This window comes from Hyperoodon ampullatus, assembly GCF_949752795.1.
Source record: "Hyperoodon ampullatus genome assembly, chromosome: 6".
In the NCBI taxonomy this organism is placed as follows: domain Eukaryota; kingdom Metazoa; phylum Chordata; class Mammalia; order Artiodactyla; family Ziphiidae; genus Hyperoodon; species Hyperoodon ampullatus.
The window spans coordinates 84,556,216-84,582,514 of record NC_136919.1 but is presented as its reverse complement, the minus strand read 5'-3'; the positions used below and the strand labels follow the sequence as shown (position 1 = coordinate 84,582,514).

At 34.7% G+C, this 26,299-nt stretch overlaps 1 protein-coding gene across 1 annotated transcript in view; it reads right to left on the bottom strand.

Moving 5' to 3' along the window:
• VPS13A (vacuolar protein sorting 13 homolog A) overlaps positions 1-26,299 on the bottom strand; it is a 265,502-nt gene that overhangs the window by 97,796 nt on the left and 141,407 nt on the right. Inside the window, 6 exon segments of the mRNA XM_079706494.1 lie at positions 7,455-7,687; positions 8,398-8,615; positions 9,159-9,328; positions 9,628-9,755; positions 16,976-17,126; positions 20,110-20,257. Of these exon segments, the coding sequence (XP_079562620.1) occupies positions 7,455-7,687; positions 8,398-8,615; positions 9,159-9,328; positions 9,628-9,755; positions 16,976-17,126; positions 20,110-20,257 (1,048 nt within the window).

Here is a 26,299-nt window from a genome sequence, read left to right as displayed (position 1 = left end):
TAATATAAATGACTATGATACCAATTAAAGTTCAACTAATTGCAACTTATCAAAATGTATGTGGCTAAAACAGCTACCTGGCCATAAATATCCTTCTCAAAATTCCCAATAATCATAGATGTTTCCCTTATATGGTTGTCCAGCTAAGGATCTCCTTTTTTAGACTTCTATTTCCATCTGTGAAGGAAGAAACTTGTGACCAAGCAATAATCCACCTACCAGTTGAAAAGTCATGTTAAAAAAGAGTCTGCGTGATATATAAGAAAGAAATTGGAACATTCTCTAACACCATATACAAAAATAAACTCAAAATGGACTAAAGACCTAAATGTAAGATGATACTATAAAACTCCTAGAAGAAAACATAGGCAGAGACCTTTGGCATAAACTGCAACAATATTTTTTAGGATCCCTCTCATGAAGCAAAGGAAATAAAAGCAAAAATAAACAAATGGGACCTAACTAAAGTTAAAAGCTTTTGCACAGCAAAGGAAACCATTGACAAAATGAAAAGAAAACCTACCAAATGGGAGAAAATATTTGCAAGTGATATGACCAATAAAGGGTTAATATCCAAAATACAGAAACAGCTCATACAGCTCAACATCAAAAAACCAAACAATCAGATTAAAAAATGGGCAGAAGAACTGAATAGACATTTTTCCAAAGAGGACATGCAGATGGCCAACAGGCACACGAAAAGATGCTCAACATAGCTAATCATCAGAGAAATGCAAATCAAAACCACAGTGAGGCATTACCTCACACCTGTCAGAATGGCTATCATCAAAAAGAACACAAAATACAGGGTTTCCCTGGTGGCGCACTGGTTGAGAGTTCGCCTGCCGATGCAGGGGACACGGGTTCGTGCCCTGGTCCCATATGCCGTGGAGTGGCTGGGCCCATGGCCGCTGAGCCTGCGCGTCCGGAGCCTGTGCTCCGCAACGGGAGAGGCCACAACAATGAGAGGCCTGCATACCGCAAAAAAAAAAAAAAAAAAAAAGAACACAAAATACAAATGTTGGCGAGCATGTGGAGAAAAGGGAACCCTTGTACACTGTTGGTGGGAATGTAAATTAGTGCAACCACTGTGGAAGACAGTATGGAAGTTTCTTAAAAAATTGAAAACAGAACTACCATATGACCTAGCAATTTCACTCCTGGGTAATAGCCAAAAAACCCAAAAACCCAAATTCAAAAAGATACATGGACCTCAATGTTCATAGCAGCATTATTTACAATTGCCAAGATATGGAAGTAACCTTAGTGGCCATCAACAGAAGAATGGATCAAGAAGATGTGCGGTGTGTACACACACACACACACACACACACACACACACACACACACAAAGGAATAATACTACTCTGTCATGAAAAAGAATAAAAATTTGCCATCTGCAGAAACATGGATGGATTTGGAGGGCATTATGCTAAGTGAAATAAGTCACACAGAGAAAGACAAAGATTGTACGGTATTCACATGTAGAATCTAAAAAATAAAATAAACTGGTGAATATAACAAGAAAGAAGCAGACTCATATTCTAGTGATTACCAGTGGGGAGAAGGAAGCAGGGAGAACGACAATATAGGGGTAGGGGAATATGAGGTACAAACTATGAGTTATAAAATAAGCTACAAGGATATACTGTACAACACAGGGAATATAGCCAATATTTATAATAACTATAAATGGAGTATAACCTTAAAAAATTGTGAATCACTATATTATACATCTGTAACTTATGTAATATTGTACAGTAACTATGCTTCAATTTAAAAAAAAGTCTGCTTGAAACTATAAGCATGCTACCAAGGCAACCTTGCAAAGTCCCTAAGGAAAAAAACAGGAGCAGAGAAGTTATCTCAAAACTTCATGGTAGGGCCTCCCTGGTGGCGCAGTGGTTGAGAGTCCGCCTGCCGATGCAGGGGATACGGGTTCGTGCCCCGGTCTGGGAGGATCCCATACGCCGCGGAGCGGCTGGGCCCGTGAGCCGTGGCTGCTGAGCCTGCGCATCCGGAGCCTGTGCTCCGCGACGGGAGAGGCCACAACAGTGAGAGGCCCGCGTACCACAAAAAAAAAAAAAAACAAAACAAAAAAAAAAAAAAACTTCATGGTAGTTTACCTTCTAGTTATTTGTGAAGTTCTTTAGACAGACAGACAGACAGACACACAGACACACACACACACACACACACACACACACACACTAAGCAGAAGGCTATTGCTAAGTAGAGTGAAATGGTCAGCAATTTCAGAATGATATGGAGAATGGGGCTGAAAAGAAAAAAAACAATTTCAGAATCTGCCAAAAATGGGCTTTAATATGGGCCCTAGTAAGTACTCCTGGCTGTCAGATGGGACGCTGAGAGAAATACTATATACTAGTGGATATGAACCAGGAGTAAACAAGGCTTTACAACAACTGCAACCCAGCCTCCAATAAGTTTAATTCCTACTAGATAAAGGTAAATTGTCCCCAGTCTAGATGTCTAACAAAGAGCAAGTGAAACCCTCCTTACAGGAAGAAAATAATCAGTGAAACCTCTATAACATTTCATTATACTGTCTGGCATTCAATAATAAAGTATCTGATATATGAAGAAACAAAACCTAAAGAGAAAACAGAAATAAACAGAGATGACTCAATGATTGGCATTATCAAGAACAAACTTTAAAGTAATTTTGACTAATATGTAAAAAAATGAATGACAGAGGGGTCTATAAAAAGAAATTATATAACTTAAAAATGCAATACTAGAAATTAAGGACTTGATAATAATGTTTAATAGCACATTAGACAAAACAGAAGACAGAATTAGGAAAAAAATGAGGAAAATTAGGAAAAAACATCCAGTGTGAAGCATGGAACAATATGAATGGAGAATAAAGAAATGCGCTTAAGTGACATATGGAATATGACTAAAATGTCTAACAAGAAACTGAGAGTCAAAGAAGGGAAGGAGAGAGAATATGTGACATAGAAGCAATATCTAATGAGATAATGACGAAGAATTTTCTAAACCTATGAAATACACAAAGCTACAGATTCAAGAAGTACCACAGGCTCCAAAAGAATAAATATAAAGCACATCTAGACATACCATGAAAGTTTTAAATGTACATAGCTACCAATTTAAAACTTTATATCCAGCAAAATTATCCTTCAAAAGAGAAAGCAAAATAAAAACATTTCCACACAAAAACTGAGAGTATCTGCCACCAAGAGACCACATTAAAATAAATACTAAAAGGAGCTTTTCAAAAAAATAAAAAATAAATAAAATAAAATAAAAGGAACTTTTCAGGAAGAAAGAAAATGATTCCAGATGTAAACATGGAGATGTAGGAAGAAGTAAAAAATAATAGTAACAGATTATATGTGGGTAAATATAAATGAATATTGACTGCAACAAAAACAAAAATACCCTGTAGATTCTAAATATATAATGAATTAAAATCTATGACTACTATTACAAAATGGTAGAAGAGGATTTAAAGCATTCTGAAAGGTTTAAAAGTGTTAAAAACATTTATATTAGACTTTACTAAGTCTAGAATGCATGTTATAATATCCAGGATAATGACTACAAGAACAGAAAAAGAATATATAACTAATAAGCTAATAAAGGGGAAAAACAGAAAAATTTAAAAGCCCTACTAATCCCCCATAAAGAACAATACAGAGAAAATAACAGAACTTAAAACATATGGAACAAATAGTATGAATAGTAGGTCACAGATTTAAAACCAATTACAGTACAGGAGTTACAGTGTGTAAACGCACTAAATATCTTAATTAAAAGACTCAACTATGAAAAACAAATAAATATGCTGCTTACAAAACACCACAGCTTAAACATAAGGAAACTGAAAGGTTAAAAGTAAAAGGATAGGAAAAGATATACATGCAAATACCACAAAGAAGCTGGAATAGGTATACTAATAGTAGGTAAGTAGAATTTAGAAATCATTTCCAGAGATAAAGAAGACATTTTAATAAAATGGTCAAATCTACCAGCAAGATTTAATACAGAATGTGTACATATTTAAATAATCTAGCTTCAAAATATATAAAGCAAATATTGACAAAACTAAACATAAAATAGCTAAATTCACAATGAAAATAGATTTTAATAGATCTCTTTCAATAAACTGATAAAATGGACAGGGAAAAAAAAGGCTCTAAGAATACAGCAGATCTGAACAATATTATGGACAAAATCTATCTAAATAGAATGCTATTCCTCAAACAACATAACACACTTTTTCCCCAGTGGACATTCAATATTCATAAAAACAAAATTAACCATATTCTGGGCCATAAGATAAGTCTCAACAAACTTCAAAGAATTAAAATCAGAATATGTTAATAGACCACAGTGATATCAAGGTAGAAATCAACAATAAAAAGACAACCAGAAACCCCCTAAATATTTGGAAATTAAGCAAAACCCTTCTAATCCATGCATAAAAAATAAAAATGGAAAGTATTTTTAACAGAATAAAAATACAACATATCAACCCTAGTAGCTGTGCTTGGAGGAAAAATTATTCTCTTAAAAGGCATATGCTGGGAATAAAAAAGACAGAATATCAATTATCTAAGCATCCATTAAGAAGTTAGAAAAATTACAGCAATTTAACCCAAATAAAATATAAAAAAACAACACAACAACAATAATAAAACAGAAAACAAATGTATAATGAAGGGAATCAAGCAAGTGACATTTTGGTCTTTAGAAAGACTGCCTTTGTTGGGCTCCCTTAAAACTGTGTGCTGACATATTACTAAATTCTGCCCAAAAGGATGTGAGCAGAAGTGGTATGTGCAACTTCTGGGCAGTGCTCTTAGAATGGGCATCCCTTTTTGCCTTCATGCTCTCTCCTTACCACCACCACTCACCCCCAGCAACTTGCAAGGTAGGTACATTGTGAACTATCTTTGAACAAGCAGATTAAGTTACAGCCTACGAATAGTGGAACAAGATGGAAAGAGCCTGGTTCCCCTACATTACACCAGAGCCATTAAACTGAGTCATTATTCCATGTTTCTAGGAAGAATACTTAGTTCTACCATGCATTAGCTACCTTTTGGAGGGGGGACCTCTTGTTACAGCAGCCTAATTAATATCCTAATACAAAATTTCATACCTAAAAATTGGCACTACTGCAACAAAGTAAAAAGTATCTGTGACTGATTTAGCAACTGGATAGACAAGGGATATATCAAAATACAAAGCTGATAATTCTAACAATGCTACAGCAAAATATTTGGTAAAACTACTACTGGTGGTACCTAGGAAGACAGACCATGTTCTTAACAACAACAACAACAACAAAAATGCCTAAAATTTTAGCTAGACAGGTCTGGCTAGAATCTTGATGTGTATTAGCTCCTTCTTTCTATTGTTTGCAAAGGCCTATAAGAGAAGGGAAAACACTGAGGAGAGCCAAGCTCTAAAGAGGAAACTCAGCAAGAAATAAGACTGTGGCTGCTATTCTTTCTCCGGCAATTTTTGCTAAGATCAGACACGGGAGCCAAAAAAAAAAAGATAACAGATGTGGCTATCCCCCTCCCCCAAACCTACTGTTAAAGTAGCCTTTATAAGTCAGGATGAAGGGAGGATAGGCAGATGAAAGATTAGTAAATAAAACAAGAGTTCTATAGCCAAAAAAACCACCCTGTAAATAAATAGTAGCTTTGGATATTAAGGTTACTTACAAATGGAACCACCGAGGTGGCAAACTAAACGTTTAACTAACTAAGGACTGCCAAAGAGACCAATATCTGGCATACAAAAGCTTGTTATTATTAAAACTGCTAAAACAATCTCCAAGTAATAAACTCAACAGGAAGTAAGCTGTGAAAACAGTTCAGTTCCCAAAAAAAAGAAAACAGCCACTTCAGATGTGTTTACAATGGATAATGATTTAAAAAAAAAAAAAAAAAAAAAACCTCTCAGAGGGGAAAGCCAGAGCCACGTGAGAAAATGAGGACAATGTTCTTTCAAGAGAAAAAAAATCAAAGACTCCAACACGGGCTATCCAAGGAATTTACTCCACTGCTGGAGCTTAAAGTTTTCACAATTCCACTCAGCTGGATATGATAATTGTTATGAATCAATGACTGCCAAGTGTTTCCCATTCTTTCTTTTTCTGAATGCGTTTTTAAATTGCAATTATCCTGTCCTTACACCACTGTTATACTAGTGGTTGTGTAGATAGTGGTGAAGTGTGTGCCTGTTGAAAAGTGGTAACTTATTTGTCTAGTACTTAATATACTGCCAGATCAAAAGAAGTCACAAGCAGACTCAACAGAGAAAACTGTCACCTAAAGATCTTGAACTCTGAGCTGAGATCTTATCCCTTGAGGAAGAAGTGAATATGTTCTATGGGTGAGAAAAGACAAGTGTGGATTATCTGTATAAACAAAGGAAGAAACCTTTGAGTGGACTGTAAGAAAACCCTCTAGTTGCCACCTGTTATCTGTTCTCCTTTTCTTCCACAGTAACAGAAGTTTCATCTGACCATAACAAAGCTCAGAAAAGAGACCACATTCTCCAACCTTTTTTGAAGGTAAGGGTGGTCATACAGCTACATTCAAGCCAAAAGACTGTGAATAGAAAAAATACATGTAAAATATCTACGTATAACCTAAAAGAGAATCAGTATGCCCTTCATTTTTTATTTCTTCTCTTTGCTTAGAGGTGAGCCATCAGCCTTGGAAACTAGGGAAACAGTCTCTCCTATATCCTAACCAATACATAGGTATTTACTTTTAACAAAATTACATCTTATATTTCTATGTTGTGAATACTTAGAATATTTATACTTCTATTACTCCTGCAGGAGCCTAAATATTTTTATAAGCGTTTTATATGAGTACTAGGGGTCAGATAGTTAACTTGAAAAGACGTCTTTGAAGAAATGAATTTTAATCAGTTATGAAGAGGAGGAAGGCCAAGAGGATATTAGAGAATAAAATACAAATGTGAAGTATGTCAAAACAAATGGCTGATGGTACAAATAAGCCATATGGAGAAAAGCAAAAAACGTGTCTGAGCAAAAATGTCTAGATGGGAGAAAAAAATTAAAAATCATAAAACTGAAACAGCACCAGAAACAATTGGTAGAAAGTCTTAAAGGCCTAAAAGCAGTGTGGAATTGATATGGTCAGAAAGTCAAAGTAAAGTCTTCACTGAGAAGTGTCTAGATGCAAGCAACTTCTTAGTGAGACTATCTCCACAAACACATAAAACAATAAGGAACAACTGGAAAAATGAAAAAGAGTTTCAAAGCTGGTGTAATAATAATCTACATTAGGCTCTACAAGCAGAAAGAAAGGTATTTTACAGAGTAAGGTTGGAAACTATGTAGGCACTTTCTTAAATGACATACACTAAATACAAAATAGTTTACAATTAAGCTGATAAGTAAATAGTAAACTCACAGTAGTGATTTTTCCTTTTCTCTTGACTGGAAGAAATGGGCATGCTCTCACTTGGAGATCTTTAATGGCAGCGGTCATTGTATTATTTTCAAAGTCACCTTGCCAACAAATCTCACATTGTGTTGTAAGGACTAAGGCAGGAGCATCATTTCTTGTCATATCAGCCACAAACACAATTTCAGGATTTTTAATAATAATATTAATTTCCCACTTCTCTGATTGCTGTACAAGTACTAAAATAGAAATAAAAACAATGTTTTAAAATAGGTATAAATCTTTCTTATATACATTACTTATGAAAAATTATTATTTATAGGAAAATGTTACTTTCATTCTAAGTAAAAAGTAAAATAAAAGAATCTTAGGTCCCAAAGGAATTTACTGCAACTCTCCTGGTATAACATTTAAAGAAGGTATAGCCATAAGAATATTTCAAAATGTAGGGAAAAATCTCCACTATTTAATGGCAGAGCTGGAAATAAATCTAGTTTCTAACTCTCAGCTTGACACTCTTTCTACTATACCACAATGAATGAAATATGTAAAAGATAATAGAAAATTATAAATATTGAATATAACAAGAATAAAAGAGGACTTTAAGTTAAAATACTATCTTTAATTATGAAAAGGAGTGGCTGTTTCATTATTCTCTCTCCGTTTTCTTCCAACGAATTCTTTCAAATTACTGTCTTCAAAGAAGTACAGTTACTTATTTTAATATAGGTCTCATAATTTTTGAACCCAATACATATTTACACCTTGAAAAATATGCAAACTGTACCTCTTATCAGAAAACACATTTAAGTTTTCCTTTTACCTCTGAAAAATAAAGATTTTTAACTTATTAATCCACTTAACCTCATTATCTAGAAGGCTAATCAAGGTAAGTTCTATTATAGCACTTCAATAATACAGATATTAAATGTTTTAGCCAATAACTAACCTTCTTCTTTAGCAGGCCATGTTTGAACACTGGTTTCTACAGCAGTGCCTGTAGTGTAGGCCTCAAGAAAGACATTTGCAACTGTCAGCAGAAATTCCACACTTGCACAAATATACATTTCTTGAAGGACTAAATCAGCCACCCAACCGTCTCTGACTCTCCTATACCTTATATCCATCATGTCCTTTTTGTCAAACCCAATTGTTAGTCCTATCATTCTGAAAAACACAACAATAACAATTCCTATGAGTATCTTACAAATAATCAAACACACCAGTAAAACTCAAAGACCTCTTATCCCTTTCACTGACAGCAAACCAGCATTCTGAAGTCATTTCTCTTAGTAAGATCACAAAGTACTCCAAATAATAAACTTACAGACTTTGGGAGCTCAACTGTTTCATAAATTAGGAAGTATATCCTTAAGAAATTATCAGAATTTTGAATCTCAGCATATTTTTTTCTCAATTTTTCATATATTTCCCATTACAATTTGCATTGATTAATAATTTAGATAATACAGATTAATTTAAAAACCGATTTAATTACACTGATTATTTCTATATAACTCATCAATCAACCATTCAGCAAGAACAGCACATAACCAGGGCATTTCAAATGTTGGCTTAAAACTATGGATTCAACTGCATTGAAGCTCTGAAGATTTTAGTAAATACCCAGAAAATGAACATGCAACTTTGGGAGTAAGTTCTGTAAAATATACCAACCATTTCTCAAGTAAAAACTTAGAATACTATTACCTAGGAGTTGCCTTCTTGACATGAGGCCTTTTGTCATCTAAAATACAGTTTTTTAATGAGAAGGAAGAAAATGTTGAGTCATCTGTATACATTTTTAAAGTACTTATAATATTCTCCAACTTAAATTCAGCAAGTTTCAGAGAAGGATCACGAATATCTGTAAAGGAAGTCTGTGGAAGAGGAAATCAATAAAAATTTTACACAAAAACATAAATTTAAAACATATTTTAAGACATGAAATACCATATTCTCTATCTCCAAAGAGCTCATAATGAAAGGCATGAAAAATATTAACTTTAAAATTTTATTTTTCATATCACTGGCTATAGGAAAGACAACTCATTTTAAAAGGCAAATAGTTAAAATTATTTTATTATTAAAGTGAAAAGATCAACAATTTTTCTCAGAGGAACAGATATTCCAAAATATAGGAAACAAGAGAATATATATTCTTTCTTCTTCAGCTTACCTGTTTAGGACCTGGACTATAAAGTACCATGGTGAGATAATCAGTTCTGAAACTCATATTTAGTGTTGTCTTAACTTGGGAAGCATGTGAATGTACTTCTACCACAGCAGCTGTCACTACAGTTGTTCCTTGGAAAAATTAAATTTATTGGACAAAAGAAGAAAGTCAGGAATGGTAGAACTCATTAAAACAGACCTAAACTAGATTTAACATAATTATTAAATAAATGGGTATAGTATAATGTTTTTCCAAAAAATTTAAAAATTCTGATGTTGAACTCACTAACTCCTGGCTTAGGATTCTTTACATAATAACCTGAGAGTATTAATTAAACTCTTGGTTTACTTTTAATAAACTCTTGGTTTAATTTCTGTAAAACAAGAATAAAAGAACTAACCACTGGGTTTGTTTTGGAGATTAAGCAAAACAGCATGTGTAAAATGCATACTAGAGTACCTGCTATATGTGTTTGGTATTTAAATTTTACTTCAAAATCTAAAACCAAACAAGATACTTTAGATGACATTTAAAAAATTGTTCCACTAAACAAAAGGATCCAAAATTCAATCTTTTCTACGTTTTATATTTTGGGACAAGGTATTATAATATACATGGTACATATTAAATGGACATATAATAAAAACATAGCAATTCCTAATTCTCATTCTACTAGACTCCAGAGACAAGGACCACCATTCCAGGTAACTTATTTTTTAATTTAGGTAAAATTTACATCCGTGAAATGTATAGATCTTATCTGAAACATTTAATGAGATTTGATAAATATATACCTCCATGTCACCAACACTCCAATTAAGATACTGAACATTCACATCACTCCACAAAGTTCCCTTACACCCCTTTCCCAGTCTATCGCAACCTCCCTACCATTCTAATTTCAATCACCTTAGATTAGTTTTGTTGGTTCTTAAATTCTGTATAAATGCAGTAAGATATATCATACTCTTTCATGTTTAGTTTCTTTCAGTTAATATTTCTGAGATTCACCCATGTTACTGTATGTGTCAGTAGCTCATTCTTTATGTACTCCGAAAATGCACTGCATGAAAATAAAGTTTATCCATCCTAGTGCTGATGAACATATCGGTTATTTCCGGATTTAAGCTATTATGAATAAATCTGTTGTAAATATTCCTAAATAAGTCATTTTGTGTATATATGCACTTATTTTGGGGTGCAGTGGGAGTAAATACTTAGGCTTATAATTGTTATAGGGTAGGTATACATTAACTGCCTAACTTTGTCAAAAGTAGTTATACTATTTCACTTTCCTAAGAGCCACATGTGAGAGTTTCAGCTGTCTCACATTCTCATCAACATTTGGTGTTGTCAGTCTTTTAAACTTTACTCTGGTAAAAGGAAGTCTTCCTGATAAATAACTATGTTAGCACTTTATCATGTGCTTACTGTTCATTTAACCTATTTTCCTTTCTAAAGTATCCAAATCTTTTGGTCATTTGTTTTTTTAAAAGTTACTAATTTCAAGGAGTTCTGTATTCTAGATATAAGAACAAGGTCAGATAAAGGCATCTTGAATATTTCGTCTAGTCTGAAGCCCAATCTTTCACAATTTGATACTATCAGTTTTTTCCCCTTTTAAAAATTAATTAATATTTTTTTGGCTGCGTTGGGTCTTCCTTGCTGCAGCGGGCTTTCTCTAGCTGTGGTGAGCAGGAGCTCCTCTTCGCTGTGGTGCACGGGCTTCTCATTGTGGTGGCTTCTCTTGTTGCGGATCGCAGGCTCTAGGGGCATGGCCTTCATTAGTTGTGGTGCGTGGGCTCAGTAGTTGTGGCTCGCGGGCTCTAGAGTGCAGGCTCAGTAGTTGTGGTGCATGGGCTTGGTTGCTCTACAGCATGTGGGATCTTCCCGGACCAGGGCTTGAACCCATGTCGCTGACATTGGCAAGCGGATTCGTAACCACTGTGCCACCAGGGAAGTCCCTGACACTATCTTTTGATGAGCAGAAGTTTAACATTTTGATGAGGTCTACTTTATAAAGTTTTTCTTTTATGGTTAGTGCTTTTTTATCTATCCAAGAAATCTTTGGCTATCCCATGAAGATATTCTTTCATGTTCCTTCTTCTAGAAGTTTAAAAGTTTTAGCTTTCAAATATATGCCTTTCATCCATCTCAAATTAATTTGTGTGTGGTGTGAAGGGACAAGTTCAATTTTTCCTACATTTACCTAGTTATGACAGCACCATTTGTTTAAAAGTTTATCTTTTCCCTACTGACCAGTCTTTGTTGAGTACCAGTTTACTTGTATGTCTTCTGGACATTCTGTTCTGTTTTACAAATCTATTTGTCTATGTTATGCCAATAACATACTAACTTAATTATTGAAGATTTATTGTAAATTGTGAAGTTAGATAGTGTAAATCTTTGCTCTTCTTTCATACACACACACACACACACGGCTATTCTTGATTCTTAGCATTGCCATATAAGCTTTTAAAGTAATTTTAAAATTTCTATTAAAGTTTGACTGGAATTATGTTGAATATATAAATCAATATGGTGAGAACTGACATTTAAACAATATGGATATTTTAACAATACTGAGATTTTTCAATGCACAAACATGGCATACATTTTCATATATATAGGTCATTTAGTTTTTCTCATGAGTATTTGGTATCTTTCAGTGTAGCAGTCTTGCATAATTTTGTTAAATTTCTTCCTAAGTATGTTTTCGGATGCTATTGCAAATAGTTTTTAAAGTCCTATTTCTCAATTGTTATATATTAACCCTGTATCTTGTTAAAAATGCTTAATTGATTTAATTCTAGGAATTTGTTGAAGATTTCTTAGGGTTTTCTGTGTAGTCAATCATGTTGAGAAAAAAGGCATTTTTAATTCTTTCTACTCTGTAGACATATTAATCCTTCTCTTGGGGACTTCCCTGGCAGTCCAGTGGTTAAGACTCTGCGCTTCCACTGCAAGGGGCGTGGGTTTGATCCCTGTGGGGAACTAAGATTCCACATGCCACGTGGTGTGGCTGAGAAGATATTAAAAAAAAAAAAAATCTTCCTTTGGCTATATTGCTCTGTCAATGACTACCAGCTGAACAGGAATGGTGAATGTGGACATTCTTGCCTTGTTCCTTTTTTAGGTGGAAAACTTTCTACTTCATCATTAAGTATGCCTTTTTAGACATTTCTAGTTTTTATCACAAATAGGTGCTGAATTTTATCAAATGTTTTTCCTGCATCTATTGAGGTGATATAACTTTTTCTCCTTTCTCTATTAATTTGGTGAGTTACCTTAATTGATTTTTGAGTGTTAAACCACCTTTTAATTTTGGGATAATTCTCAGTTGGCCAAGATGAAATATCCTATATCCTTATTGCTGGATTCAGTATACTAATATGTTGTTAAGAATTCTTATGCCTGTGTTCATGAGGGATACTGGTGTGCAATATTCTTTTCTTGAAGTGGCTTTTTCTGTTTTGTTTTTGATTTTAGTTTTTGGTACCAGCGTAATGCTTGCTTTATAAAATGTCTAAGGAAGTGTTCCCCCCTCCTCTATTTTCCAAAGAGTTTAACACTGGTATTATTTCTTATTTAAATATTTAATAAAATTCACCACTGAAATTCAATTCTTTAATAGATACAGAGCTACTCAGATTTTCTATTTCATCCTATGTCAGTTTTGGTAATTCTTTTTTCCAAAAAATTTTTACACTTCATATAAGCTCTAGAATTTATTATCACAAAATTATTCATAATATTCCCTTATTGTCCTGGTAGTGAACTACTGCAATCTAATTAATTCTGATATTGATAATTTGTTTTCTATCAGTCTTGCTAAGGATTTATCAATTTCATTAGTCTTTCCAATGAAAACAATTTTGGACTTTGGTGATTTTCTCTCCTGCTTATCTGTTTCTCTTTCACTGATTTCTACTGTTGTCTATATTACTCTCCTCCTTTTATTTATTTTGGGTTTGATCTGCTCTTCTTCTAGTTTCTTGAGGTAGAAGATTTTATCTTTGATTTTTAACTCCAGTATGGTCCTTTATAGCTACAAAAATTTCAGCACTGCTTTAGTTGCAGCCCACAAATTTTGACATTTTATGTTCATTATTTTTCAGTTTAAATAATTTTGATTTCCCTTGTTTTTCTTTTTTAACCACTTATTTAGAAATTGTTTAATGTCCAAGTATTTCAAGCTTTTTTGACATCCAATTGCTACTGATTTCTACCTTAATTCCATGTGGTCAGAAAACTTTAGCCCCTCCCTCCCCCCAATGGTCTATCTTTGTGAATATTCCAGGAGTCCTTTAAAAAAAGTATATTCTGGGGCTTCCCTGGTGGCGCAGTGGTTGAGAGTCCGCCTGCCGATGCAGGGGACACGGGTTCGTGCCCCGGTCTGGGAAGATCCCACATGCCGCAGGAGCGGCTGGGCCCGTGAGCCATGGCCACTGAGCCTGTGCTCCGGAGCCTGTGCTCCGCAAGGGGAGAGGCCACAACAGTGAGAGGCCCGCCTACCGCAAAAAAAAAAAAAAAAAAGTATATTCTGCAATTGTTGAGTGAAGTATTATATTAATGTCAATTAGGTCAAGTTTTGTAACAGTATTCAAATATTCTATATTCTTTCTGATTTTTTAGTCTATATTCTATCAACTAAGAGTGGTGTGCTAACTATCCAACTATGATTTTGTATATGTGTATATCCTCCTTTAGTTCTCTCACTTTTGCTGCATATATTTTGAAGCTCTGTTATTAGCACATACACATTTAGATTTCTTTTATTTTCTTTGTGAATTGATCCCTTTAACTTTATTTAAAAAAACAAAAACAAAAACAAAATTGTACGTGTCTTTTTGAATTATGGTTTTCTCTGGGTATATGCCCAGTAGTGGGATTGCTGAGTCATATGGTAATTCTATTTTTAGTTTTTTGAGGAACCTCCATACTGTTCTCCATAGTGGCTGTACCAATTTACGTTCCCACCAACAGTGCAGGTGGGTTCCCTTTTCTCCACACTCTCTCCAGCATTTATTGTTTGTAGATTTTTTTGATGATGCCTATTCTAACTGGTGTGAGGTAATACCTCACTGCAGTTTTGATTTGTATTTCTCTAATAATTAGTGAAGTTGAGCAACTCTTCATATACATGCACCCCAAGGTTAACTGTAGTACTATTTACAATAGCCAGGTCATGGAAGCAACCTAAATGTCCATCGACAGATGAATGGATAAAGAAGATGTGGTACATATATACAATGGAATACTACTCAGCCATAAAAAGGAATGGAATTGGGTCATTTATAGAGACGTGGATGGACCGAGAGACTGTCATACAGAGTGAAATAAGTCAGAAAGAGAAAAACAAATATTGTATACTAAAACATATATCTGGAAACTAGGAAAATGGTACGGATGAACCAGTTTGCAAGGCAGAAATAGAGACCCAGATGTAGAGAACAAATGTATGAACACCAAGGGGGGAAGGAGGGGGTGGGATGAATTGGGAGACTGGGATTGACATATATACACTAATATGTATAAAATAGACAACTAATGAGAACCTGATAGACCTTCTTGACTCAGAGTTGCTACACACTTTCAATTTGTAAAAAATGTAGTATCTGAAAAGCACAATAAAAAATGAAGCACAATAAAATGAGGTATACCTATAATTTCTTTAGGAATGGGTATAAAGAAACTAAACTCTGAGTCACTGGAAATCTGAAAATTATTGTTTTCACATTTAGATGACGGTTTGGCCATATATAGAATCCTAACTTCAAAATAACTTTCCTTAGAAATTTGGCTATTTTACTCCATTGTCTTTCATCCTCCATCCATCCCATCCCATCCAGTTTCATTCATGATAAATCTGATTCCAGCCACTTTTCCCCCAAGCCCTAATAGGCAGCCTGGTTTTTCTTCAACTAAAAATATTACTTTTGTTGTTCTGACATTTCATGAACATGTGTTTGCATGGGGACTCTTCAATCAGCTTGAAACTTGGTAGATTCTTTACATCCAAGATTTTGTTTCAATATTTACTTAGTTCTGGAGAGTTTTCTTCTATTATTTCTTTGAAAGATTCTTCTCTTCCATTTCCTCAGTTCTTTCTCCTAAAATACTTATTATTCTGGAAATTGGACCTTTTGAACTAAAGCTCTATCACTCTTAAGTTTTATATCACTTTCCATCTCTGTGCTTATTTTTCCTCTATGTCATAGGAGATTACATTAACCATACAGTCCAACTCAGTACTTACATGCTAACCCCATGCTTTGTGCATTTGTTTTGTTTCAAAATTTCGGCAATCATATTTTTGGTTTCCAAGAACTCTTTCTTATCTTGGAAAGGCAGAAGATAGTGAAGGTAGGATCTGGTTCTTATATTCTCAAAATCCTCTGATTATGAATTAGAGTTTGTTTTCTGTTTGTTCACATTCTCTTTTGTTTCCTTAATTATTTCTGTTTCATTCAGGAAACACTATCTCTTTATCTTGGTTGCTTTCAGGCTTAGGTTCTTGTGATTTTCTTTATATCTGACCATTAATATTTAACAATAAAGGACTAGGCTGGTTATTCTAGCTAGTAAGAATGAGGATTCCGGTAATGTTACAAATGTAGGTTGTTTCTTTGCTGGGATTCTCCCTGACTGGAAAAGCTGTGCAATATATTAGTGCTTTGCAAGAGTGGGTCTTGTGAACTAGCAGATTTCACTTTGAGGTAGGCAGATTTGGGGTTCCCCAAAATGCCAGAATGAAGAGAACTTTATTCTAGTGAAGCAAAATCATCTCAGCAGTTCTAATTAACCCAATTCTCTATATGTGCTGGTGCTGAACTTAGCACCTAGTTAGGATTCTACATAATAAATTAAATCCAACATTGGATGCAGACTTCTTCTGAGTTACAATTCCCTCTGCTCTATTCCATCCACCTTCTAATTATTTGTTGAAATTCATCATTTACTAATGATCATCCTCTCTTGACATCTCTAATATTTTGATACTAATATTAATGTAAAATATTCCATCTGGAACATATGCTGCACTAGGAATAAGGGAGAAGGAGGGGATGAAGAGAAAAATTGAAAATAAGGACTTACAGGGAAGTTGGGATAACAAGAATAAATACATACTAAGGAATTTTGTCACAACAAGACCTGAAATTTTGATTCAAAGAAAAAAATCAACAGAATGACTAATAACAGACAAATCAGAAATACCTGAATGAGATAAGCTAAAGAAAAAAGATTTATAAATCTTATTTTACCCAAACTTAGAACTAGGAAGAATGGAAGGAAGGATAGAAGGAAAGAAGAAAAGAGGAGGGGGACTAATTTAAGGTTAAGCACATACCTCCTGAATGGTGTGAAGCATTAGTAGCACCACTAGTAATGCTAGACTGATCTTTCATTACTCCACATGAGGCACTATCACCTTCTTCATACCATATGTTGCCGTGTAATGTTTTAAAAATAGTTGCTATGTCTTCTTGACTAAGAATGAACTGTTAAAAAATAAGATTTGCTCATTTTAACATTACTATTTCATGCAGTCAAAATTTTTCATACAAGAGAAACAATTTTCATTTCAATCCTCTACAAACCCAACTTTTAACATATTAGATAATTCTACTAACTGAATATTCCATTTTTGAAATGACCATGTGATCTTCAGTACCTTGTGAAATACAGAACTAAATTAAATGTCAGCATCAATGAAGCTATGAATGATGAAGGTTTTTTGTTATGAATGTAGCAATTAACCTACTAATTTTAAACCGTTAAAATGAACTTTCATTTTCAAGTATTCATGTAGCGCCTTTGTATTTTTTTGGTTAGTAAGCATCTCAATTTACAAATACAGAATAATCAAAAATAATAAATTTATACAATTGAAAATATTTTACAGTATATTTTACATGAATTATTTTAGCTGAACCTCACAAAAGTCCTAGGTGTAAAGAGTATAATCCTGATTTTATAAGAAGGTGAGGCTTAAATGATTAAGTATCATGCTTAAGTCCACTTAAAGAATGCAACACACTAACTCAAAACTCCATGTGTTGCAAATTTAGCCTAAAACCACTAGCATAATACCTGTCTTGAAAGCTGTGATGATTAATTTTATGTCAACCTGACTAGGTCATAGTATGTAGAGATTTAGTCAAATATTATTCTAGATGTTATATATATATATATATTATATAATATATATATAAATATATGTATATATTATATAATATATATATAAAGAAAAAAAATACACACACACACACACGGTCCTGCAGACCACCTACAAATGCCCAGCTGCCTTCTGGGGCAGATTCACTAGAATGAAATTGAGTCTTCCCCTATCAAGAGACACCCGAAGAGTTAGCAGCTGTTGCAGCCCACCTTAGGGGACCACATATTCGACTCCCCCTGGACCTCAACTTCAGAGTCAGGGAAAGATTAAAACTGAGTCTTCAAGGAGTCAGTCTAACGCATCCAGACCAAGAGTGCGCGCGCGCGCACACATACACACACACACACACACACACACACATATCCTATTGGTTCTATTTCTCTGAAGAACTCTAATACAACAGCAATTCAGTTAAAAAAAAAAAAAAAGACCTGTGAGTTTTAAATTGATATGTCTAATAACCTCAAAGGGATAACTTTAATTCCACAAAGTTTAACAGTTTTATTTGCATCGGGCTTCCTTTGACTGCATTTCAAAAGAAACTAATCTAGTGTTTTAAGATTAACTCCATGTGTACCTTATTCCTGCTACTTATGTTTTGTTTTTAAATTTTCATTTATTCATGACACTTACTTTGTGATTATTATGTAGCAGGTATTGCAAAAATAGTATATTCATATAAATTAATAAAATGAGATTAAATATTATAACTTCTAAACCATAGTCTTTCAATTAGTGCATGTATATTGAATATCCCCCAAATAACTGATATTAATCATTATTCTTCACTCTTGCCAACAGCTCAGTGCAGGAAGCTGGAAGAACTGTAAGGATTCAAGGAATACTGGTCTGTGGCTCCTACATTTCAGGACTGGCTGTGTATGCTACCACCGAACATCCGACAAGTCAAAAATCACAAACTGCAGCACTTAGCCTGGATGCATTAGAGTAACAGATTCTAGCCTCTTTGTGATGCAGAGGCTGATGTCCAAGAGGGTTCCAATGTGTGAACCTGGGGGTGAGCCACAACAGCTGCTAACTATTCAGACAGATCACTGCAGGGGAAGACCCAATTTGATCTGTCCTGGAAGGCAGCTGGGCATTTGCAGAAGGTCTGCAACATCATCTGAACATTCTGCATGGATTTTCCCTGGAGAAGAGTGAAGGAAAATGGTGTCCCAGCCGCCCCATACAAATCTGCCTAATGACTGGGCCCAGTGGGGAGAAGATTTGCCCAGTATGCTAGGTAGAACTTGCTACTTATGTTTTATAAGTTTCTAACTGTTGTCTTACCAATACAAAGAGACTTCAATTATGTATCTTAAGAAGATATTGCCCACCTATAATTTAAGGAGTCCAATATGATCTTATACACAGAGTTTAAAGATCTTGAGATGAGATCATCATGTTTTAAGTTTTAAATACATTTTTAAGTTAAAAATCTGAAATTTTTAAAATGATGATTTTCTCTTTTTGAATATAATTTTTATGGGGAGAAATAGAAAGGGAAACGGGGGGGTGAAGGGAGGGAAGAGAATCTGTTAAGTAGGTTTCTTACAGAAATCTTCCAGAAAGAGTGTGTGTTGCTGTCACTTTAGCAAAACATGTGATAGAGTTTTGACTTCCATCCAGTCGAGAGGTAAAAATACGAACTTATGGATAGTTACACTGGAGATCTGTGACGCGGTATCAACCAACAGGGAAGTAAAGTTATGTCTAAATTACTAACCATTTGCCATTTTCATCTTCAACCACTCCATTCTTCTAGGACCTTTGCTACGTTACTTCATATATTCCCATAGCTTCAAATACCATCTATAATCTGATGATTTCCAAATCATTATTTCCAGCCTTAGACCTCTCCACTAACATCTTTATTAAAATATCTAACTGACTACTTACAGCACCATGTCTAATATTTGTTTCCTTCATGAGATTTACCATAATTTATAACTATTTTAATTGTGTGCCTGTGTACTTTTTTACTGTCTATCTCACCTCTGGACAAACCACCACCACCAACCCCTGCGTTATACTGGTAAGTTCCATGAAGCCAGAGATAATATCACAACTTCTCTGCCACCGCATCTCCAATATCTGGCACAGGGTCTAACACTCAGTAGGCACTCAAATATTTGTTGAATAAATGAGTGACCAACATTCAATGCATTCTAGGTTGTATGCTATTATTTCATTTGTGACCAAGGTAATTAATATATAACTTCTACACACAAAATGACTTATGTCCCCAAGCAATATTTTTTAACAAACAAAACAGGAATCAATAAGCATCCAAAAGTTACCTCCATGGGCTTTAGTTGAGCATTTACATTAAAACAAGGAACTTCCTGGTACCACTCCCAGGATAAATTTCGCTCAACAATCACCTCAAGATTTACTGGCAATAGTAGATCCAGTACTTCCTGGTATGCATCATTAATAAATTGAGACCTATAAGTAAAAATAAAATTGTTTTGAATAGTTTCATACAAAATCAGACAGTTAAAAAATTAATCATTTTATATACAAATAATAGAAATCAATAATTTTGTGTGTGTGAAGAGAAAAATAAAATTGAACAGGCTTTCCATGTAAAATGAGAGATGAAAGTCACCCACTTTCAAAGTCACCCACTAGAAACCTACTAGAAACCTGGGTGACTTTCTCTGAGGTAAAGTGTTCCATGTTGAAGAAAAATGAATTTTTTAAATAGGATTTTGCAATATGTTAAAAAGCGCCAAAAATATACAAGTTGAACTGGTTTGCAGTGCAGAAATTGAGACACAGATGGAGAGAACGTATGGACACCAAGGGGGGAAAGTGGCGGGGAGGGGTGGTGGGGTGGTGTGATGAATTGGGAGATTGGGATTGACATATATACACTAATATGTATAAAATGGATAACTAATAAGAACCTGCTGTATAAAAAAATAAAATTCAAAAATTAAAAATAAATATACAAGTTGGACAATAAACTCTTAAAATGAGAATTATCTCTACATAATCTATAAACATACATTATACGAGACCTTATTATTAAAACATTTAGGGGCTTCCCTGGTGGCGCAGTGGTTAAGAATCCGCCTGCCAATGCAGGGGACATGGGTTCGAGCCCTGATCCAGGAAGATCCCACATGCCATGGAGCAACTAAGCCTGTGCTCTATAACGACTGAGCCTGCACTCTAGACCCTGTGAGCCACAACTACTGAGCCTGCGTGCCACAACTACTGAAGCCCGCATGCCTAGAGCCCATGCTCTGCAACAAGAGAAGCCACCGCAATGAGAAGCCAGCGCACCACAACGAACAGTAGCCCCCGCTCGCCACAACTGAAGAAAGCCCGTGTACAGCAACGAAGACCCAACGCAGTCAAAAATATATAAATTAATTTAAAAAAAACAATGTAAACATTTACATTCACTGATTTACACATGTTAGCAGATTACCACATATCCCCTTACTTCATAAGAAACCAATTTGCACCATATGAAATTCCTATTTCTATGGATCAAATATACTTGAATATGGACAATTTCATATTAAGTTGAACCATATTTGCCCTTCCAAGTACTTATAAGGGTAGGACTGATGCTCAGGAATGATGAAAAGAGTAGTAGGTTACCAAACCCCTTTCAAGTGACATGTGACCAAAGAAGCCTCCCATTATACCTTCAAAAGACAATCTCAAGGTGGTACTCCTCAATAATACATTTATATTTTAATTGGCAGCAAATCCCAAATTCTTCAACTAGGGAATGAAGCTATGACTGTAGAATTTACATATCACTTTTCAACTGGAGAGAAATATGGGAGTCACCAGGGATCTCCTAGAATTCTTAGCATCATACCATTGAATGTATTAACTATAGGGTAACATTATACTTAGCATGTATGCATCCTTGTAATCTCCCTTAATGGTACTACGTTAAGGAATCTAAAAGCTCTAAGCGGATACTACATATACAATTTTAACAGGTGAATATGAAAATATATAGCTATGCCATAAGTCATTAAGTCAACCTTATATTGTTAAAAAGTTATGCTGTTTCCAATTCATCACTGTAATAAATAATACTTGGTTCATTATCTTTGTACATGGCTTTGAGTAAATTTCTTCCTCTGGACTAATTTCAAGAAATATTAACTGCTGTGTCAAAAGATTACTTCCTCTGGAAAAACCTTTCCTTACCAGTACTAGTCTTCCAGGGAATTAAAATTTTTTCCATTAGGAGAATTTTGTAAAGACTGAAATAAATGGAAATCCAAAGGTGCAATGTTTGGTGAATACGGCAGATGAATCAGAACTTCCCAAGCAAGCCGTTAACAGTTTTTGCCTGGTCATCAAAGAAACATGCGGTCTTGTGTTATTCTGATGGAAGATCATGCATTTTCTGTTGATTAATTCTGGACGCTTTCCTTCGAGTGCTGCTTTCAGTTGTTCTAATTGGGAGCAGTGCTTGTTGGAATTAATTGTTTGGTTTTTGGGAAGGATCTCATAATAGAGGACTCCCTTCCAATCCCACCATGTACACGACATCACCTTCTCTGGGTGAAGACGGGCCTCTGGTGTGGTTGGTGGTGGTTCATTTCCCTTGCCCCATGATCTCTTCCATTCCACACTGTTGTATAGTATCCACTTTTCATCGCCTGTCACAATTTGTTTTTCAAACAGAACGTTTTCATTACGTTTCAGTAGAAAATCACACGGGGAAATATGGTCAAGAAGGTTTTTTTTGCTTAACTTATGTGGAACCCAAACATCAAAGCGATTCACATAACCAAGCTGGTGCAAATGATTTTCAACGCTTGATATGGACTTTTTGAGTATGCTGGCTGTCTCCTGCGTGGTATAACGTTGACTGTTCTTAATTATTGATTCCATTTGATCGCTATGAACTTCAGCTGGTCTACCCGACCATGGAGCATCCTCCAGTGAAAAATCTCCAGCACGAAACTTCACAAACTACTTTTGATCCGTTCGATCAGTCACAGCACCTTCTCCATATACTGCACAAATCTTTTTTTGCGTTTCAGCTGCATTTTTACCTTTCTTGAAATAATAAAGCATAATATGCCAAAAATGTTGCTTTCTTTCTTCCATCTTCAATATTAAAATGGCTACACAAAAATTCACCAACTTTGATAAGTCTCTTTTTAAATGCACGCTGATATGACAGCTGTCACATACAATCTAACGAACTGTTTCGAATGAAGTTAAAGACAACTAAGTGCTACTAGAGCCATCTTATGGAAAAAACTGGATGAACCTTTTGGCCCATCCAGTGCATTTAATAGGTCATTGTCTTGTCTGTAGTTTCAATTAGAATGAAAGATTCATGAGGGTAAGGACTATATTTATTTTATTCTTTGATGTACTGCCAGTACTTGGCTCAGATGATTACAATATGACATGTACTCCTCAATTATTTGCCAAACTAAATACAAGAAATTGGATCAATATATAAATAACAACATATGAGTATCCATCTCCCTGCACCCAGAGTGAGAATTACTGATTATTAAGATTTGCCAAATTTAATATGCAAACATTTCACTGTATTAATTTTCATTCCCTTGAATACTAATGAGGTTGAACATTTCTATTAGCTATACACCAGCTATCACTGTTCCTGTAAAGAATCATCTAGTCATGTTCTTTACCAATTTTTCAAATTATCTTTTACTTACTGTCTTAAAATATTTAAGGATTTTTATCCTTTATTACAGATGTTGCTAATTACCCCATATGCTATGTTTCCCAGAATTTTGTTTTGGTAATTAATATTCAGAAACTTAGACTTTTATACAGTCAAAGCCAATTGATATTTTTCCCTTATCACTTTTCTTCTTTCTTCAGTGCTTAAATTAGCAAGTTCTTCTCTACCATATGACTGGTACTTATGTGTTATTTGTCCATAGTTTTTTTTTTTTTTTTTTTTTCAGTATGTGGGCCTTTCACTGTTGTGGTCTCTCCGGTTGTGGAGCACAGGCTCCGGACACGCAGGCTCAGCGGCCATGGCTCATGGGCCCAGCCGCTCCGCGGCATGTGGGATCTTCCCGGACCAGGGCACGAACCCGTGTCCCCTGCATCGGCAGGCGGACTCTCAACCACTGTGCCACCAGGGAAGCCCCTGTCCATAGTTTTTAAAAGAGCATTACTGAGATAATTCATACAATATACAATTCACTCACCTTTAGCTTTTTTATGCTTATAAATGGCATTATGCTCTGGGGCCATTTTAAACAGCAAAATCACCAAGGAAAAGCTCCTAAATGCAAAAAACATGGCACACAAAAAGGACACTGTTTACAGCATGAGAGTTTAAATAAGAAGGCAGGGCGTCACCTTGTTTAACACCTCAGCTGGGAACAAAGGCCGTGGGAGACCCAAATTTCTTGAAGCTCTGCGCATGTCCACAAATGACTGTAAAAGTGCCATGAATATTGATTTTGTGGTTACAAATAAGTTTTAGCAAGCAGAAATATTCACAAATATGGAATCCGTGAATAATGGGGATTGACTGTAATATATATGAATAATGACGATGCACACACATGTACACACACAGTCAGCTGCTGAGTTTTCTACTGTTTCACTAACTTAATTTTTTTAGTTTTGTAATATATTTTAGTAGTTTTTAATGAAATTTAATATATTTTAGTAGTACCTCTAATGTTATGATTCTCCCATGCCCAATCTCAATTAAAAAAATCTTTGCTACATCTTGCCCCCAATTTATATTTCCAGAAAAACTTTACAATTTTGAAAGGTTTTAAAAAGAACTGCTGTTGTGATTTTTTATTAACAGTGCATTAAATGTATAAATTAATTTATAAGAAACTGACACCTTTATAATATTAGATATAGGAAAATATTCTCTGAAAAATTATTCAAGATTTCTTTCTGGCCCTTGTTTAAGTTTTACAACCTTCCTTATAGAAGTATTATAAACATCTTTTTAAAATTTTATATTGCAGTTAACATCTTTGCGATAAAATTATTTCAGGGAAAATTGGTTTACTCTATAAATGAGTAATTATGTTTCTAGGAATTCATCTGAAGGAAATGAATTATCCTAAAGAAATGAGTAGAAAATCATATAAGTATCGAGAAACAAAGGTATCAATCATCATTATACTGCTATTTAAAACAACAATAAAAAAAGAACTTAAATTTTTAACAGGCAGATGGATTTTTTTAAAACTATGTATTAAAATATTTAGAAAAAATTATGCATTCAAAATAATATGGAAAAATGTTTATAGCACATTTTTAAGGGAAAAGAGGAAATTACAATCCAAAGTATACAACAGAATTCTTATTTCACTTAAATATATGTGCAGATATAATAAAATAGAAAAAAATTCCAAATTATTAACAGTAGTTATCTTTGGGTGGTCATATCATCAGCAATCTTTTACATTCATCCCCAATACCATTTTATGTATTTCTTCAATAAAAAATTAATTCTTTTTTGGACAGAAAAGAATAGATATTGTTATTTAATGCTCTAGAAACATTTAGTGAATGCTTTTTAAAAACAATCTATTTGGGCTTCCCTGGTGGCACAGTGGTTGAGAGTCCGCCTGCCGATGCAGGGGACACGGGTTCGTGCCCCGGTCCGGGAGGATCCCACATGCTGCGGAGCGGCTGGGCCCATGAGCCATGGCCACTGAGCCTGCACGTCCGGAGCCTGTGCTCCGCAACGGGAGAGGCCACAGCAGTGAGAGGCCCGCGTACCGCAAAAAAAAAAAAAAAAAAAAAAATCTATTTGTAAAACAGACTCACACCTAATTCATATCTATATCATTTTTATAAAAATTTTTAAAAATTGAAGTATATTTGAATTACAATGTTCTGTTAATTACTGCTGTACAGCAAAGTGATTCAGTTATACATATATACACATTTGTTAAAATACATATTCTTTTACATTATGGTTTATCACAGGATATTGAATATAGATTTCTCTGCATTACAGTAGGACCTTGTTTATCCATTCTACTGATACGTATAAAAGCTTACATCTGCTAACCCCAACCTCCCACTCCATCCCTCCCCCCTCCCCCACCTTGGCAACCACAAGTCTGCTCTCTATGTCTGTGATTCTTTTTCTGTTTCATAGATAGGTTAATTTGTATCACAGTTTAGATTCCACATGTAAGTGACATCATTTGGTATTTGTCTTCCTCTTTCTGACTTACTTCACTTACTATGATAATCTCGAGTTGCATCCATGTTGCTGCAAATGGCATTCTTTCATTCTTTTTATGGCTGAGTAGTATTCCATTGTATATATGTACCATAGCTTCTTTATCCATTCATCTGTCAATGGACACTTAGGTTGTTTCCATGTCTTGGCTATTGTGAATAGTGCTGCTATGAACATAGGGATGCATGTATCTTTTTGAATTATAGTTTTGTCCAGATATATGCCCAGGAGTGGGACCGCTGGATCATCTGGTAGTTCTGTTTTTCATTTTCTGAGGAACC